The sequence below is a fragment of the Anoplopoma fimbria genome, chromosome 1, assembly GCF_027596085.1.
Source record: "Anoplopoma fimbria isolate UVic2021 breed Golden Eagle Sablefish chromosome 1, Afim_UVic_2022, whole genome shotgun sequence".
NCBI lineage: Eukaryota > Metazoa > Chordata > Actinopteri > Perciformes > Anoplopomatidae > Anoplopoma > Anoplopoma fimbria.
The window spans coordinates 28,412,570-28,431,152 of NC_072449.1; the positions used below are offsets into that span (position 1 = coordinate 28,412,570).

General features: G+C 39.6%; 1 protein-coding gene across 1 annotated transcript; it reads left to right on the forward strand.

The window, feature by feature from the left end:
• The first annotated feature begins 82 nt into the window (after positions 1 to 82).
• On the forward strand, positions 83 to 18,549 carry LOC129097648 (zinc finger protein 850-like). The gene is made up of 14 exons (XM_054606559.1): positions 83 to 273; positions 2,665 to 3,004; positions 4,042 to 4,104; positions 4,360 to 5,775; positions 6,353 to 6,374; positions 7,042 to 7,060; positions 7,160 to 7,312; positions 9,661 to 9,759; positions 10,791 to 11,010; positions 13,616 to 13,686; positions 14,000 to 14,125; positions 14,380 to 14,662; positions 15,057 to 15,802; positions 16,665 to 18,549. The coding sequence occupies exons 1-14, from the start codon at positions 148 to 150 to the stop codon at positions 16,929 to 16,931; spliced, it is 3,951 nt and encodes a 1,316-aa protein (XP_054462534.1). The 5' UTR covers positions 83 to 147; the 3' UTR covers positions 16,932 to 18,549.
• The last annotated feature ends 34 nt before the right edge of the window (positions 18,550 to 18,583 follow it).

The following is an 18,583-nucleotide window of genomic DNA, read 5'->3' on the forward strand; positions in this document are numbered from 1 at the left end:
GAACACTTGCAATCGAAGCAACTTTCAAGAGTTTTATTTTGAAATATGAGTTCCTTTGTGCTACTTCCACTTCCGGAACAATGGCGCCGTCTGTGCTGTCTGTCAGCACTGTTGCTAGGAGGCGGCTGTTAGCTCCGAAGGTAGAAAATGTCCGAAAACTTAGTGTTTTATTCAGAAACTAAGTGCATCATTGAGACCGTCATTAAGACCGCTGTCGATGTCGGAAATTCCAAAGAAGATATATTAACTACGGAGCCTGATATGAGACGTGAGGTGAGTCAAAGTGTAACGTTACTGTGACGGCATGTTAGCGGATCAGACACCCTCTGCAGCGGCGGAGGGGAGAGTGGACCAACGGAAGGAAACCACGTAGCGTAACGACAGGCGTAACAAAGATGGCGGCCTTATTATTATTAATACACATACTATACAACTACACAGACAATAAATACACATACTATACAACTACACAGACAATAAATACACATACTATACAACTACACAGACAATAAATACACATACTATACAACTACACAGACAATAAATACACATACTATACAATACATACTATACAACTACACAGACAATAAATACTATACATACTATACAACTACACAGACAATAAATACACATACTATACAACTACACAGACAATAAATACACATACTATACAACTACACAGACAATAAATACACATACTATACAACTACACAGACAATAAATACACATACTATACAACTACACAGACAATAAATACATACTATACAATACACATACAATAAATACATACTATACAACTACACAGACAATAAATACACATACTATACAACTACACAGACAATAAATACACATACTATACAACTACACAGACAATAAATACACATACTATACAACTACACAGACAATAAATACAGACAATAAATACTATACAACTACACAGACAATAAATACACATACTATACAACTACACAGACAATAAATACACATACTATACATACTATACAACTACACAGACAACTACACAGACAATAAATACATACTATACAACTACACAGACAATAAATACACATACTATACAACTACACAGACAATAAATACACATACTATACAACTACACAGACAATAAATACACATACTATACAACTACACAGACAATAAATACACATATATACAATACAACTACACAGACAATAAATACACATAAACACAGACAATAAATACATACTATACAACTACACAGAAATACAAAAAAAAAGAATATAAATAAAAAATACACAGAATATTATACAACTACACAGACAATAAAAACACATACTATACAACTACACAGACAATAAATACACATACTATACAACTAAAAAATGTACAGTATATCCACATGGGGGGGACCTGTCAATTTAAACGGTAAAATGTCAAGTTCTAAGGGGAAACAAAGTTCCTCGTCCCTAATAAGCCCGACATCGATACTTTAACACTGGTGTAGCCTCTTATTACGTTTTTTTTATTATGAATTGTTTTATCTTTTTATGAATGGCGTCTGATACATGGTGCGTTACCGCCGTCCAGTGATATGAAGGGTGACTGACTGCTCAAAACATCCCGTACTGGAAATAAAGTGTGTGCAGCAGTGGTGGAGTGAACTCCCCACTGACCTCAGGACAGCAGAGTCACTGCCCATCTTTAACCTCACACTCTTCACTGAAGTACTACCCTGAGCCTTCCTCCTAGCACTTATTGCATTCAGTTTATTAGCACTTATTTAGTATTAGTTGCACTTATTGCATTCGTTTATGCTTTAGATTTGTTTTGCACTTATTGACTAGTAGTTCTCTTGAATACCTATGTTGAATACACTTCCTGTAAGTCTGTTCTAAATGACAATTATTGTTTTCTTGGATAGTTAATTTGCCTCCTTTTCCCCTGTGTCATTCCATTTTATTACACATAACTTAATTTCTGAACTTATTTGTTTGGTTTTCTTTGTATGTATGGATTACTTGGGTTGTCAATAGCACCTTGGTGACGTGTTCAATACTTATTTTACCCGCTGTGTGTGTGTGTGTGTGTGTGTGTGTGTGTGTATATATATATATATATATATATATATATATATATATATTGCTGAGTTGTCAGCCGCTCCAAAGAGACATTACACATCTCAACTTCTCACATGGGTTCACTAATATAACTGATCAGGCCCAGGGAGGTGGAATTATATAAAAGCAAACATTTGAGAAAAAATAATTAAATTAATACAAATTTCTTTAATATGGCTGTCAAGTAATAATTTAGCATCTTATTTGCTTACTTTTACATCAGTCTAAACACTGTCTACCTCCTTCCAAAACTAGCTCCCTTAAAGAACTCCTAATCAAGCAAACCTGACACACGTAGCCAACCATTGCATCTGTCATTTTAAAATAATTCTATTTTATAGTTATGTTAGATTTATCAGTTGAAACTCTTATTTCCAAATAATCACTATATAGTGTGATTGTTTTTTATCAGTTTTAAACTAGTTTTTGGAGCATCATTTAAATTCAGTTTTGTCAGACTGTGCATGAGCAGTTGGTGGAAACAGCACATACTTGTGTCCACCATAAATACATTTAACATTAGTAAATCATTTATTATGTGTTGACAGCTTTATTTTAATCCTCACAGACCGATTTTGACAGCATCCTGGAAATGTTGGCACGGGAGGCAACAAGAAAGATCAACGCCATCTTCTCCCAGCTGTCCTCAACGCTGCACAACGAAAACAAGAGTCTGAAGGCCAAAGCAGTGCGTCTAGAGAGCGAGCTGAAGGTCACGACTGAAAACTTTGAAAATGCCAGAATGTGGAGGGAAAACGTCCTGAATGGCTGCCCGGTTCTGTTCGAGCAGACCGGGATGATCTTCACCTTGAAGCCCTTCGGGACGTTAAAAAGAAAGGCAGATAAAGTGACGGAGGAAGTCCCAGAAACAGCGCCCGCTGCTGGCATGGAGAGTGGACATGATGCAGGTAAGGAAAAAAAAATCCACCACAAAACACTATCCCTATTAAAAGCTCAAGTCCTTTTGGGGAAAGTTGCGAAAATGGGATGAAGACAGGGCACTCGAAGGGAAGGGTTCCTCAAAAAAGAACAATTCATCACTACTTCTGGGATGCACTGAACAGTTCACACTAACTGTGCAGAAATATTCCCTGGCTCGCTAAAGTCCTACTCCTGTACGCCATTTCTTTTCCTAATTTAAGAAGTCATGACGCTCCCGATTCTGCCTCTGATTGGCTGGTGCTCGTTGCCTTCATTGGTTGGGTCGGTTTGGTTGAGGCATGAGGAGTGAGATTGGTTAAGAATATCAGGGTAAGCCAATCAGAGGCAGAGAAGGGCGGGTCATGCTTTTGCCATCTGATGGAAAACATATGGCCTCCTTTACATGCAGAACTTCTTGTCATCAAATAAAGTTAAAAAGGTTGCTAATGCTGGAGCTGACAACTTTCTTTGTTTATTTTGTTTCATAAAACAGCATAAAAAATGTAATGCTGCATATCAGCAACACTCTCATAACATAAAGGGGAACAACTGTATTTTTTGAAGTTTAAACAGTGAAACACTGTTAATATTCACAACCTCAAATGGATGGAAAGTTATCCCAAAACTTTCCCAGATTTTCCTTTTAAATTATGTATATATGTTTTCCTAAAGGAACACAGGAGAACAACTCATTGAACCACACAAAGGGGGTTACTATTCTTAGTAACTTACGTTTCATCTCTCATGACCAGACAGAAAACTATAAGGTTATTGGCACTTATGGAAGCAGCAATGATTAAGAGCATGATGATTTCACTGCACCAGAAAATATTATTTCCATCTAGTTTTGGAGGAACGTTTGACCCAGACAGCATATTATTTTTATTATAACAATAATTATTAATACTAATATTAATACTAATATTAATATTATTGCTGGAAACAGAACATTTACAGTGTTTGCAGTTGACTTACTGACGGATGTGTCTTTGTTTGTATTATTTACTATTAATTTCTTGTTCAGATGTTGAAGAGGCAACGAAGGAGGGCACTTTTGTAGCTGAGTCTTCAGCGGCCAATCAACGAGGTGAGATTTTCAAAATGTTATGGTGAAAGTAATCCACATTAATACACAGGAAGAAGGTAACTTATTTGAATAAAGTGTTAATTTAATGATGTGTGGAATTTGACTAGGGAGTATTTTTGTTAGTTTAAACATGTAGTTGATAAGAAGTTCATCAAGTCAAATAATGATTTTGGTGCTAAAACGTCACCTTTTACCCCCCAAAAAACAGTCTTTGCTTCTCTTTCTTCTGTGTGACAACTTTGATCTTTTCACTAGAAACTGCAGAGGATTCCTCCACGACGAACACGGCAGAATCTGAAAACACCGACAGCCAAAAAGCACCAGAAGCGTCTGTCAGGAGCAAAGGGAAGTCCTTTGTATGCGAAGTCTGCAACAAGAGCTTCAACCGCCGGTTTCATCTGACGAAGCACATGAACACTCACAGAGAGCAGAGGCCGTTCGCCTGCGACCAGTGCCCGAGGAAATTCAGGAATGGGGCGACCCTCGAGCACCACCTGCTGAGGCACGAGGAGAGGAAGTACGCCGCCTTCAAGTGCACGCTCTGCGGGAAGACGTTCAAGACCAAAATGTACCTTAAGACCCATCAGCTCGTCCACACGGATGCGAGGTCCTTCGTCTGCCCCATCTGCGGGAAGGCCTTCAAAACCAAGCACGCGCTGGGGGCCCACCAGGTCGTCCACACCGTGGAAAAGCCGCACAAGTGCTCCGAGTGCGGGGAGAGCTTCCGGTACGCGTTCACGCTGCAGTGCCACAAAAGCGTCCACACTGGGGAGCACCCTTACAAATGCTCGGTGTGCGGCAAAGCTTTCATCAGAAGGAGGTCGCTCCGGACGCACCAGTCCGTCCACAGGGGGAAGATGTTCACGTGCGAGATGTGTGGAGCGGGCTTCACCCTTCAGCACAACTTGAAGAGGCACATCCGCATCCACACGGGCGAGAAACCCTTCAAGTGTGACGTGTGCGGGAAGAGCTTCGTTCAGAACAAGCTGAAAGCGCACATGCTCCTCCACGGCGCCGCAAAGTCCTTCATGTGCGACCTGTGCGGCAAGACGTTTCTCTACAACTGCCAGCTGCAGAGGCACCAGAAAGTAACCCACGACGAAAGACACGGCCAGGTCGTCAGAAAACAAACCCGAGGCAACCGGCGAGTCATCTACCGGCAGGACAAAACCACCTTGGACATGACGCCGTTCAGCTGCGGGACCTGCCGAAAGGGCTTCAACACGGCGAGCTCGCTGAGGAGACACGAGCTCATTCACACGGGGCGGATGCAGTACAGCTGCGACGCGTGCGGGAAGTCTTTCTTCTACAAGGCCACGTACGACTACCATCGACGGATCCACTCGGGGGAGCGTCCGTTCGGCTGCGGCGTGTGCGGGAAGAGGTTCATCATCCGCCAGGCCCTCAAGTCCCACGAGCTGCAGCACTCCGGGGAGAAGCCGCACAAATGCGAGCATTGCGGCAAGGCCTTCAGGATCTACACAAACTACCTGAGGCACCTGCGGGTCCACACGGGGGAGAAGCCCTACGAGTGCGAGGTGTGCGGGGTGAGGTTCAGGCAGCTCGGACACGTCAAGTTCCACATGCAGGTCCACACGGGAGAGAGGCCGTACTCCTGCGGCGGCTGTGGACTCGGGTTTTCAGACTCGAGGCTGCTCAAGAGACACAACTGCTCCTGAGAAATCTACCAGAGACTGTTAGGGAGCGTGTCCGTGTCAGGACAAAACTTTGTTACAAAATTGTTTCTGGGAGCGTCTGTTAGAAAGCCTGAAATGTGCAATTGTACACAAAGTTTCCTCAGCTAAAGATGCAGCCAATATATAAACCTAAAAGTTGTGCGTCTAAGTAAAGGTGGAATTAAATGATATGATTCTTCAGTCTTTTCACATTTTCAGTTTTCCCTCAGCATTTTATTATATTTCCTGATATGATCGAAACAGCAAAGCACAGTGAAATAAATGTCTGAATAAAAACTAAAATTCTCTGAATGAATTCAGAGTTTTTTCTTTTCCAATAAATGCTTTATAGCTGTCCAGGTTATTACATAGATTTATTTTAAAAGGAAAACAAGATGATGCTCAGTCACCTGCCATCCCTGTACATTACATAACATACATCATACAAATATTGTAGTTTTTACCTCACTGCATTTATTTGACAGCTTTAGTTTCCAATTGCTTGGTTGAAGCCTCACAAATGTGACATTTGCTGCTTTTCTTTGTTTTATGATTTTGAGGTTTGTACTAAGTTTTACAAACCATCAACAAACAGTAACTGGAAAAAACAATCTGCAGATTAATTTATAATTAAAACAATCATTAGTTAATAATTTAAAATGTGCTCGATCTCAAACAACTACAGTTAAAACCTGCTTTTACATCAATGTATGAGTAATAAATATCACATTTAAAACAGTTTAACAGTCAGAGGGGACATGTTTCTATATTGAGTGCTTTAACTTTTAATACCGTAAGTACATTTAGCTGATTATACTTACATACTTTTACTTACATTACATTACATTACATTACATTACAGTCATTTAGCAGACGCTTTTATCCAAAGCGACTTACAGGAAGTGTATTCAACATAGGTATTCAAGAGAACTACTAGTCACCAGAAGTCATAAGTGCATCTCCTTTCTTAAACAAGCATCTTAAAGCATAAACCAGAGCAAAAGTATAGTGCAGAGGCAAATTACTACCAAAACAATAATTGCAACAGACTAATACGAATATAATAAGTGCTACAAACTACTACTACTACTTAAGGAACATTTTTTTCAATGCAGGACCTACTTCTAACAGAGTATTCTACGGTGTGGTATTACTACTTCTACCTAATTAAAGTATCTGAATATTTGCTCCACCACTGATGGTTGCTGAAAAAGAACCACAGTTAAGTCTGCGTGCTTTTATTTTGAAAAACATGAACTAGGAAGAGGAACATCCGTGTTGTGAGCAGCACGACTTTGTTTTCTTTTAACCATAACGACAATATTGCAGATGTGCATGCTGTGTGTTTGATTGTAACATGATATCAGTGTGACTTGCAGCGGACAGGTGGTGCTGTGAGGATGTCAGGTGTGGAGGCCCAGGTGAGCTGCGTCCTGGAGGTGATGGTGGAAACCACGATGACAGAAATCACCAAAGTTATCGGCGGATCCGCTTCAACACATCCAGAAGTGTCTTCATGTATGAAGGAGGCGGTACGTTAAACTGTGTGTGTGTGTGTGTGTGTGTGTGTGTGTGTGTGTGTGTGTGTGTGTGTGTGTGTGTGTGTGTGTGTGTGTGTGTGTGTGTGTGTGTGTGTGTGTGTGTCGGGCTCCCTCCTTCTCTGGCGGCTGAACAGCCAGCTGATCATAGAAATAGAAGAGCTAGTGCTTTATATATATATATTATACTATACAACTACACAGACAATAAATACACATACTATACAACTACACAGACAATAAATACACATACTATACAACTACACAGACAATAAATACACATACTATACAACTACACAGACAATAAATACACATACTATACAACTACACAGACAATAAATACACATACTATACAACTACACAGACAATAAATACACATACTATACAACTACACAGACAATAAATACACATACTATACAACTACACAGACAATAAATACACATACTATACAACTACACAGACAATAAATACACATACTATACAACTACACAGACAATAAATACACATACTATACAACTACACAGACAATAAATACACATACTATACAACTACACAGACAATAAATACACATACTATACAACTACACAGACAATAAATACACATACTATACAACTACACAGACAATAAATACACATACTATACAACTACACAGACAATAAATACACATACTATACAACTACACAGACAATAAATACACATACTATACAACAAAATAAGATAGAACAGGAATAAAAATGTACATGTATGGGGGGTTAGTTATCTTTATACAACTACAAACAATTTATGAACATACTATCACAAAATAAGATAGAACAGGAATAAAAATGTACCCCATGTTTAGTTATCGGACAAAATGGAAAATAAACACGTAGCTCTGGTTTAACACAACCGAGCAGAATCCATGTTGTTCGCCATTTTGAGTTGGGCATCAGGCCCGGGCCTCTCTATCTGCTGTATGTCTAGAAGTGTCTCAGCTACAGGTCTCACTGAACCTTGACTGCTACCTGCAGGACCAAGGTCAAGCTACCAAATGTTAACTAAAAGAATATATCTAACTGTGACAGGTGTTTTATGTTTTTGGCTCATCAAAAGCCTGCAAACCTTAGTGGAGAAATACACTGTTGCAAGCAAAAGTCCTGCATTCAAAACTTTACTTTAGTAAAGACACAAAAGTAATGGCTTCAAAATATACATAAAAGTACCAAAAATACAAGTACTCATTATGCAGAATGACACATTTGAGATCAATGTGTTTTATATTACTGGATTGTTGTTATTGATGCAGTGATGTGTTCATCACTTTCATTTCAGAGATGATGAAGGTGCTGCTAATTTTCCTTAATTTACATTTTTAATCTCCCTGGGATCAATAAAGTCTTGTCATATTTATATATACATATTCGGTCATTTGTTTGTTGATTATATTCTGTATTATTCATCCGTGTCTGCAAAGTAACTTTAACAAATTTCATTAAGTACTCAATTGTTAAGTCTATTAAATGTCTATATATTTATTTATTTTTAAAAACTATTCAGCCCAAGGTTTTGTCTTCAAATAGCTTTTTTTTGTCAAAACAATTTGAGATGTTCCCTTTTATAATGTGCGAGCAGAGAAGAGCAGAAATTCCTCACATTTGAGAAGCCCGAACAGCAAATGTTTTTGTATTTATGATATAATATTTACTTTATTATTTATATATATATATTTTATATATTTATATATTTATATATAATATTTACTTTATTATTTATATATATATATAATAATGCTATTTTTTTATTAACCAATTTAAATTTCGATTAATTAACTCTTTATCGACTTCAGCTCCATAAAATGTAATGCATTGATATAGATAAAACACTAGTACATAAAATAGTCAAAATGAGCACAACCTCCACCCGCTACAACATTAACGTTCATGTACAACATACATGTTCATGCATCATTAATAACAAAATCCTTTGGTGTGATATAATAAAATAACAGACTGAAAGGGGACATTCTGTATAATACTGCAAAAGTGACAAATGTACTTTTACCTTTGGCACTTTAAGTACCACTACGCTTAAGTGTATTTTAACATTGTTACTACTATTTGTACATAAGTATTATTATTATTATTATTATTATTATTATAAGTAATATAGTGTTTAGATTTAGTCATGTTTTTCTTAAATTGATTAAAAAATAATTGACATATAATAATACATAGGAAGCATACCGTTCCTAATTGATCTCTTAGTAAGAAAACAGGAATGAGGTTATTCGGAAATTGTGTAATTGCACTGCGTCCTTGCCATCATTTTATCATATGATGAGTCGGGTGCCTCTTTCCCATCAGGTGATCCAGCTCAGCGTCTTCATGACGTCTCTGGCTCGAGAAGCTGTGGAGAAGATCTGCCAGCTGTTCCTCGAGTGTTCCTCTCTGCTGCAGTTAGAAGTATGTTGCCTTACTGCCTTGGTCTATTTGTGTTGCCATCAACTCTGGAAAATCAATCTCATCTACTGATATTATGAGGAAAAGTCACAGCATGTTTTCTTGATGCTAAAGTTGTTTTCTACTTCTTGTTGTTAGAAATTTGAACCATATCTGTACATGGCATGTAGTAAAATGTTTTAAGTTCAGTCTCACTGTTCAGCAGCAAATGTTTTGCAGGAGCTTTCATTCATCTGCGAAAAAAGGAATCTCAACAACATTGATTGACTTTATTTCTTTCTATAACCTTTGATGAAATTATCCTAGTGGTGCAGCAAACAATAATTTTCATTATCTTAGCATTTTCTCTATTGTTCGCTTCAATGTTTGCTCTATAAAACGGCAGAAATAGTGCCAGCACAAAATTTCCTTAGGTCCCTGAAATTGCTTAGTTCTTACAACCAACTGTACAAAAGCTAAATATATTATTGTCTAATGAATTTTTACATTTGAGAAGCTGGAAGCAGCAAATTTTGGGGCATTTCTGCTTGAAAAAAAGGGTAGTTTCTTCTGAAGTTACAAATCAATTAAATGTCTAATTGTTTTAACTCTTGATGTTCCACAGTAGTGGCCATGCAAGTGTTAATCCTGATAAAAAAAGTACTGTGACCAAATTTCAGCATGTGAGAAGAAACAGTTGAAACAAAGAGGTCTTTGATTGTATCATTTTGTTTGTCCCTTCAAAATAAGATAATGACCAAGAGAAGGAACAGTCTTTACTGTCATTGAAGTAGAACTGTAATGTTTTAACAATGTAACTTTTCTGGTTAGAAAATTTAGCTTGCGCACGAACCTTTACAATAACCTTTTAAGATCTAAAAATTGTTGCATTTCAAATATATTCTGAATATTAAAGGGATGGTATACAAACTGTTTTATATCATCTCACAACACAGATCGCCACATTTCCCAGTCCCATAGCTGAAAATCATAGCCATAAAGTTGTCACTTTCTCCATTTGTCCTGATTTCTATTTAAAAAGTCTGTCTTTGTAGGTGACGCAGGGTGTTGTAGAGATCGAGGACCTGAGGAAGAGACTGGAGGTGGCAGAGACGGAGCTGAAGCTGGTGATGGAGGGCAGCGGAGGCCAGAAGGAGGTGGAGGAGCTAGCGGAGGAGAGCGGCGGAGAGAGGGAGGGCGGGGGGGCTCCGACCAACGGAGGAGGAGAAGGAGAGACTGTCCAGAGCCAGCGATCAGGGAGGAAGAGTCGCAGAGGTGATGAGATTGTCCTTTTTAACTGTTTTTCTTAATCAGACTTTGAGTGGAAAATAGTTTGTCGCTGATAATATATTATGACACCTGATGATATTTAAATGATAATGAGGTTGCATCTACTTATTCATTGTCAGTGTATTACAATACAGTAGCAAAGCAATGCACTGCTGTGTACAGATCGCAAATCAATATCAATTTAAGTGTATGCTATATTTAGAACCAAAGCCATAAGTCTCCATTGACAAAAATAGTCATTTTTACCTCTTAGAACATAGGAGTTGCTGGTCTACTGCTGCATCCATCAGTTAGTTTTTGTTTGAGTTATTGTGTGACTTTGGACAATCCAAACTTACCCTTTAAAACACCTCAACCACAATAAACTATCTGTTTATTGTCACTTGTAATGTTTTTGTTTTTGTTACCTGCCTCGGGACAAGAGATGTAAATCAGCATTCTTGCTAACTCTAGATTATAAAATGCCAGGCAGTATATAAATCAGCAAAAACAATTAATTCCAGCTTAACTCGCCAAACTAAAGTGATTTGAATTATATTATATTTAATTGAATTTATATTTTATATATATACAGTATATATACAGCGGGTAAAATAAGTATTGAACACGTCACCATTTTTCTCAGTAAATATATTTCTAAAGGTGCTATTGACATGAACAGATGTCGGTAACAACCCAAGTAATCCATACATACAAAGAAAACCAAACAAATAAGTTCAGAAATTAAGTTATGTGTAATAAAATGGAATGACACAGGGAAAAAGTATTGAACACATGAAGAAAGGGAGGTGCAAAAAGGCATGGAAAGCCAAGACACCATCTGAAATCTATCAGTAATTAGAAAGCAATCCTGCTCCTTGTCAGTGCAAATTAATATCAGCTGGTTCAGTCCCAACTGATGGCCTATAAAAAGCTGTCTCATTGCCAAGGTGTCACACAAGAAACATCTCATGATGGGTAAAAGCAAAGAGCTCTCTCAAGACCTTCGCAACCTTATTGCTACAAAACATACTGATGGCATTGGTTACAGAAGGATTTCTAAACTTCTGAATGTTCCAGTGAGCACTGTTGGGGCCATAATCTTGAAGTGGAAAGAACATTATTTCACCATAAACCGCCCACGACCAGGTGCTCCTCGCAAGATTTCTGACAGAGGAGTGAAAATAATTATCAGAAGAGTTGTCCAAGAGCCAAGGACCACTTGTGGAGAGCTTCAGAAAGACCTGGAATTATCTGATACAATTGTTTCAAAGAAAACAATAAGTAATGCACTCAACCGCCGTGGCCTGTATGCACGCTCACCACGCAAGACTCCATTGCTGAAGAAAAAGCATGTTGAAGCTCGTTTAAAGTTTGCTGCCTGTAGACAAGCCTGTGAAACACTGGGAGAATATAGTCTGGTCAGATGAGACCAAAATTGAACTCTTTGGATGCCATAATACACACCATGTTTGGAGGTCAAATGGCACTGCACATCACCCCAAAAACACCATACCAACAGTGAAGTTTGGAGGTGGAACATCATGGTGTGGGGCTGTTTTTCAGCATACGGCACTGGCAAACTTCATATAATTGAAGGAAAGATGAATGGAAAAATGTACCGAGACATTCTTGATAAAAATCTGCTGCCATCTAGCAGGATGATGAAGATGAAACGAGGGTGGACATTTCAGCAAGACAATGATCCCAAACACACGGCCAAGGAAACTCTCAATTGGTTTAAAGAAGGAAAATAAAGCTGCTAGAATGGCCCAGCCAATCACCTGACTTGAATCCAATATAAAATCTATGGAAAGAACTAAAGATCAGAGTTCATAGAAGAGGCCCACGGAACCTTCAAGATTTGAAGACTGTTTGTGTGGAAGAATGGGCCAAAATCACACCTGAGCAATGCATGCCACTAGTTTCTCCATACAGGAGGCGTCTTGAAGCTGTCATTACCAACAAAGGCTTCTGTACCAAGTATTAAATACATTTCAGTTAGCGTGTTCAATACCTTTTCCCTGTGTCATTCCATTTTATTACACATAACTTAATTTCTGAACTTATTTGTTTTGTTTTCTTTGTATGTACGGATTACTTGGGCTGGTGTAAATTTAATGTCAATAGCACCTTTAGAAATATATTTACTGAGAAAAATGGTGACGTGTTCAATACTTATTTTACCCGCTGTATATATATTTATATATTCTCATTTATATTTAATTAGAACCCAGTAATATAATATATATAATTCCAAAATGAACCCTTTTGAATAATAACTAGATTCTATGTAAGTTATTGCCTTGTGTTTTTTATGGCCACTTAGCTTTGTAGGGCAGGCTAGGAATGATGCACTTGAGTTTCCACATATCCACGAGCTAATGAAACCCTGCCCTCCAACAGCAACTCATTTAGATCATTTATCTTTGTTACCACATACACTAACACTGTGTTGATGTTAGAGCAGTTTGTAGTGACACAGTAGTGGGCTGTGTCTCCACCATCTCTGCTCCCTTCATGCTTTCTCACTGTATCCATCGTACTTTGACTGATGAAGCATAAATATCCAGAAAAATACTGATGAACAACATTTTTTTTTGTCCATCAGTTGTGGCTTGTGGTGATGCTGGAGTGAAGAGATCACCTATAATTCACCTTTGGAAAGGCAGAATTTATGAGGTAATATCCTGTCTTCTTCTATGTAGATAATTATGGGCCATAAACAACAATTTAAAGGTAGGCCATAATTGTGGGCCATAAACAACAATTTAAAGAGACATCTAGTATCATCTAATATATATAATTCTATAGTTTAAACTATGGTGGGCAGTGTACATAGAGTGCATTGTTTTAGAAATATGCTCAAGTCTGATCAGATGGCCAGCGGGCCGTAGTTTGGCCACCCGAGATGTAGATGCTCTGACGTCCTTCGTTTAGGTTAGGCCACCAGGACACCATGTTTTGACTCTTAAATATGTCCACATTCTCTCAGGACTGTGTCCAACCTGTGATAATAAAGGAGGAAGGACTGGAGGCGTTCGCTGACCAGGCGTCCTCTGATTCCGGTCAGTACAGAGACGATCCAGGCCACGATGACGATGACGACCCAGACTACCAGGTAATGTTTTGGTTTTTTTGTGTCCCTTTTCATTCCATAAAGGATTTTACACGCATACATGGTCCATCTTTTCATAACTAAGAATGGTATTTAAATTGTCCCTATGTGTTAATGTGAGGGAGTCGACTAGTTTTTGTGATGAACCACAATTCGTCAATGTAGATTTATGCATTCTGGCCACCAAAAACAAGAAAAAGGCACAGTGGGTTAGGAGGAAATGAATAAACAATAAGTGCATTTTCTTTTTCTGTTAGTTGGAGGCGGAAGATCCAGACGACGGCGAAACAGGAATAACTGCCCGACCCAAACGTGTTGCGAAGCCCCCAAAGTCCCATCGGGGTCGAGCGAAGAGGGAGAGCCATGGCCAGCAGCCTCTGAGCTGCAAACACTGCCGGAAAACCTTCACCAAGCTGCTGCAGCTCAAGGCCCACCAGGCCGTCCACGGGGCCAACGCCGAGAAGGCCTTCCACTGCCCTCAGTGCGGCAGAGGCTTCTCGTTCCAGCGAAGCCTCAACGCGCACATGCTGCTTCACACGGGTGAGTGCGGCGATACGGCACGGAGGGACACGAGGACTCAACAAGAAGCACACAGTGACATTAGCATTCATTTGGAGGTCTGTTTCTGGCCTTCTGATGAATGTATGTCAAGTATGTAATAACGTAGTGTACAGTGGGTTTAGTAAAAGGCGGGGATGAGAGCCAAGAGAATCAACCGTGATTTAAAACCAAAACAATGAGCTAAACAGGGCTGAAAAGCTACAGAACAGGCATTAATTAGATTTGTTTGTCATTGCAAGACACCCCTTTCACATTACATCCAGTCCTTTGATTTTATTTTCATTAAACATGTTTATTTTGGGGGCTATATAGGAGCATGCTACCTATAAAGCATATTCTGTCACTCTTAAATACTCCTTGCTCCCGTACACAGGGGAGAGACCACACACCTGCGATGTTTGTGGAAAAGGTTTCACCCTGAAGCAGCTGCTGAGGAACCACCAGCGTCTCCACGCCGAGGTCCGCCCGTTCCGCTGCGAGCAGTGCGGTAAGAGCTTCTACCGAGCCCACGGGCTGAAGATGCACCAGATGGTCCACACGGGGGAGCGGGCCTACAACTGCCAGTACTGCAACAAAAGCTTCACCATACAGGGCAACCTGCAGCGCCACCTGCGCATACACACGGGCGAGAAGCCGTTCCGGTGCGACACCTGCGGCAAGAGCTTCAACCAGGCCGACACCCTGAAGGGCCACCAGCGGATCCACACCGGCGAGCGCCCCTTCAGCTGCGAGACGTGCGGCAAGTGCTTCATCCAGAAGAGCGCACTGAAGATGCACCAGAAGATGCACTCTGGCGAGAGGAAGCCGCTGGCGTGCGTCGCGCGTGCGGCGCCGCGGTGGCCTGCGTCGACTCGTCGCAAGCACCTGCTGACGCACGCAGCGGCCATCCCGTGCACGTGCGTGCTCTGCGGCCGGCGGCTGGGCTCCATCACGGACCTGCGCTCGCACCAGCAGCACCACACGGTGGACCGGCCGCACAGCTGCGGGCTGTGCGGGAAGAGCTTCAAGTCGTCCAGCTACCTGAAGATCCACCTGAAGACGCACAGCGGAGAGAAGCCTTTCTCCTGCGACATCTGCGGCCGCATGTTCACGCAGCACAGCAGCCTCAAGTCGCATCAGGTGGGTTTGCGTTGATTATTGTTTTTAACACATTAAGGGCAGACAACATTTTTTGGAGGGCACTGTCAACAACACCTAGTGTCTGCAGCAGTATATTGACCACAACGGATGCTTTGGCTTCTTGGATCCAATGGGCCTCATGCAAAGAACCAGTCGTACCAAAAGATGTGTTCTTTAGTTGCGCGTATGAGGGATTTAAAGAGAATTTTTGGAGCTCACCAGTTTACTTGCACATTGAATTTTCTCTTAGATACAAATTAAATTCACAATTGGTCCAGACCTGTCGTACGTGTTGTGTACAGACACCGTCTCACTCATTTGCTCGGAAATGATGCCTTAATCTGAATCCATTTGGAGTTTGATATTAAAATTACACAAATTTCACGGAATTAAACGGACTTTGCTGTGATTTAATGGCAATTAACGGATCAAAAAGATGCCGAAATAACACGTTATGATGCTCATTTGTAAAAAAAAGTCGGAATTCATGTCTATTTTCAGGTTTGTCTGCACAACAACATGCTTACGACTTTTAAAATGCTTCTCGATCATTGTACACTTAAAATAACGTCAAAATGAGGAATAAATACATATGCATTTTAATTTTTTACACACACAATAAATATATATACATATATATATACATATATATATACTGTGTAACTTTAGACTTCTATCAATGTACTGCATTTAAGTAAATTTTAACTCTATATGAATATGAGAACACTCGAAAAGAATATGAAACCTTTCTAGCATGAGGCCCAGTGAGGTGTAAATCTTTATACAACTCTTCACAATCATAAGTCCTATATCTAAATATGATTTCAGTCACAGATTCTCTTTCAACCTTCCTCCCCAAAAGGTCGTCCACACCGGAGAGAAACCGTTCAGCTGCGACACGTGCGGGAAGTGTTTCAGCAACACGGGCAACCTGAACAGACACCAGCGCATCCACACGGGGGAGAAGCCGTTCAGCTGCGAAACGTGCGGCCGCAGCTTCAACCAGGGCAACAGCCTGAAGGCCCACCAGCAGATACACACCGGGGAGAAGCAGTTCATGTGCGACAAGTGCGGGAAGAGCTTCTCCTACCTGAGGAACCTGAAGGACCACAAGTGTTTCTACGTCTGAAGCTGAACCCTGAAGAGACGTCCGCCCCGGTGGAAGAGCGGGTTGAAGAAGGCTTCCCTGTGCCTGTCGAGGAATGAACCAGTGGATGGATAACTAGGAACTGGGGCTTCGCTGTTGGCCCTAAATTAACAAGCATTTTTTTTATGTGATAAATTTAGGGCGTTTACATGACTTGCAGTGGGCACAATTTGAACGATGGCTTGAAAAAAAATGTCAGAAGGTCGGAACTAAAATATTTGAAGCTCATGTCGCCCTGAATTGAAAACATGGACAAAGTTAAGACAAAATGCAGCCATCAGGGTTTATGCAGGAATCCTGAAGTGAAATGTGATACCTTTTTAAGATCCTCTTTTTGAGACCGTTTCCATACATTTTAAAATCCCAATACTTTGAGTTCTAAATGGTTGCATTAGCGACAATATTTAACTGTACATTGATTGTAAGATAGCAACTAAACAGTCTTAGTTTGTGAGGACTTCTTGGATCACTGTATCAGTGCAACATAATTCAGATAGACAAGGTGGGAACAAAGCACTAGAACATGAAACACTACTGTAAAGTATGAGGCAAATTCAATTACGTGATTAATATTATAATGCTTTATATTTGAGCAATTATTTGCCGATGTCAATGATTTTTGGATTTTATTCTGAATTGTGACCCAATTTCTAAAATCAGTTTCAATATGAGCCCTATGGATTATTTTCATTAATAATCTGTCTGTCACTGATGCAACTTGTCTGACACAGCAGCAAATCATCATGAGACAAAACAACATCCTGGACACAAGTGCCAAAGAAAAACTTAAATTTCCTCATTAGCTACTTTAACAGACAAATTTCATTTGCAAAGTCACATGGTATCATGGAGAGAAACCTGCATCTACCTGGAGCCTTTTGGTTTTTATCTGAAAGTATTTGTAAGCAGAATTTGCTGGCAGATGTCCGAAAAGTCTGACAGAAAGTTTAAGAAAATAACTGTCAGTTTACTTTTTTCAGCTTGTTTTACAAGAAGTACAGAAAAAAATCAGCCTGTAGGATTTGAAGTTGGGTACTACAACAAAAAGAGTTCAAATTGTTAGCACCACAATTGTAAGTGCAGACCCCTTATAAGAAATCAAGTGATTAGGCTTTTATAGTCACTTCAATTGACGTTTTTGACTCCGTGACCAATGTGGCACATTGATTTAAAAGCTTACAACGGTTTCATTACTTTCCCCACTTTTGTTAGAGGTGTCATAAACAAACCATTCACAGTTAAATTAAGCAGTATTTTGCCGACAGATCTAGGCTGTAAAATCTGTGACTGACTTATTTTATTGTATGCAGCTTTTTTTAGGATTTTTAAACAACATTTAAGGTTGTAAGACTGGTATTTTTAAAGGTTAAACCAACTTGAACTGTGATTTTGTTTTCTAGTTTCGGATGATGATCTCCAATAGATTAATGAAATCCAACAGAGTTTTTGGAAACAGAGTTGCCTTGTGTGCTTTGGAAGAGATGATGCGCTGACTGAGAACAATACCGAAATGGTTATTTTTATTTGTAACTTCTCTTGGTGAGTGTATGTTTGTTTAATCTCAACTTTGTGACTGTAAGTGAAACCGATAAACAATGAAATTTAAATCTAGAGGGTTTGGCCTCCTTTATTTA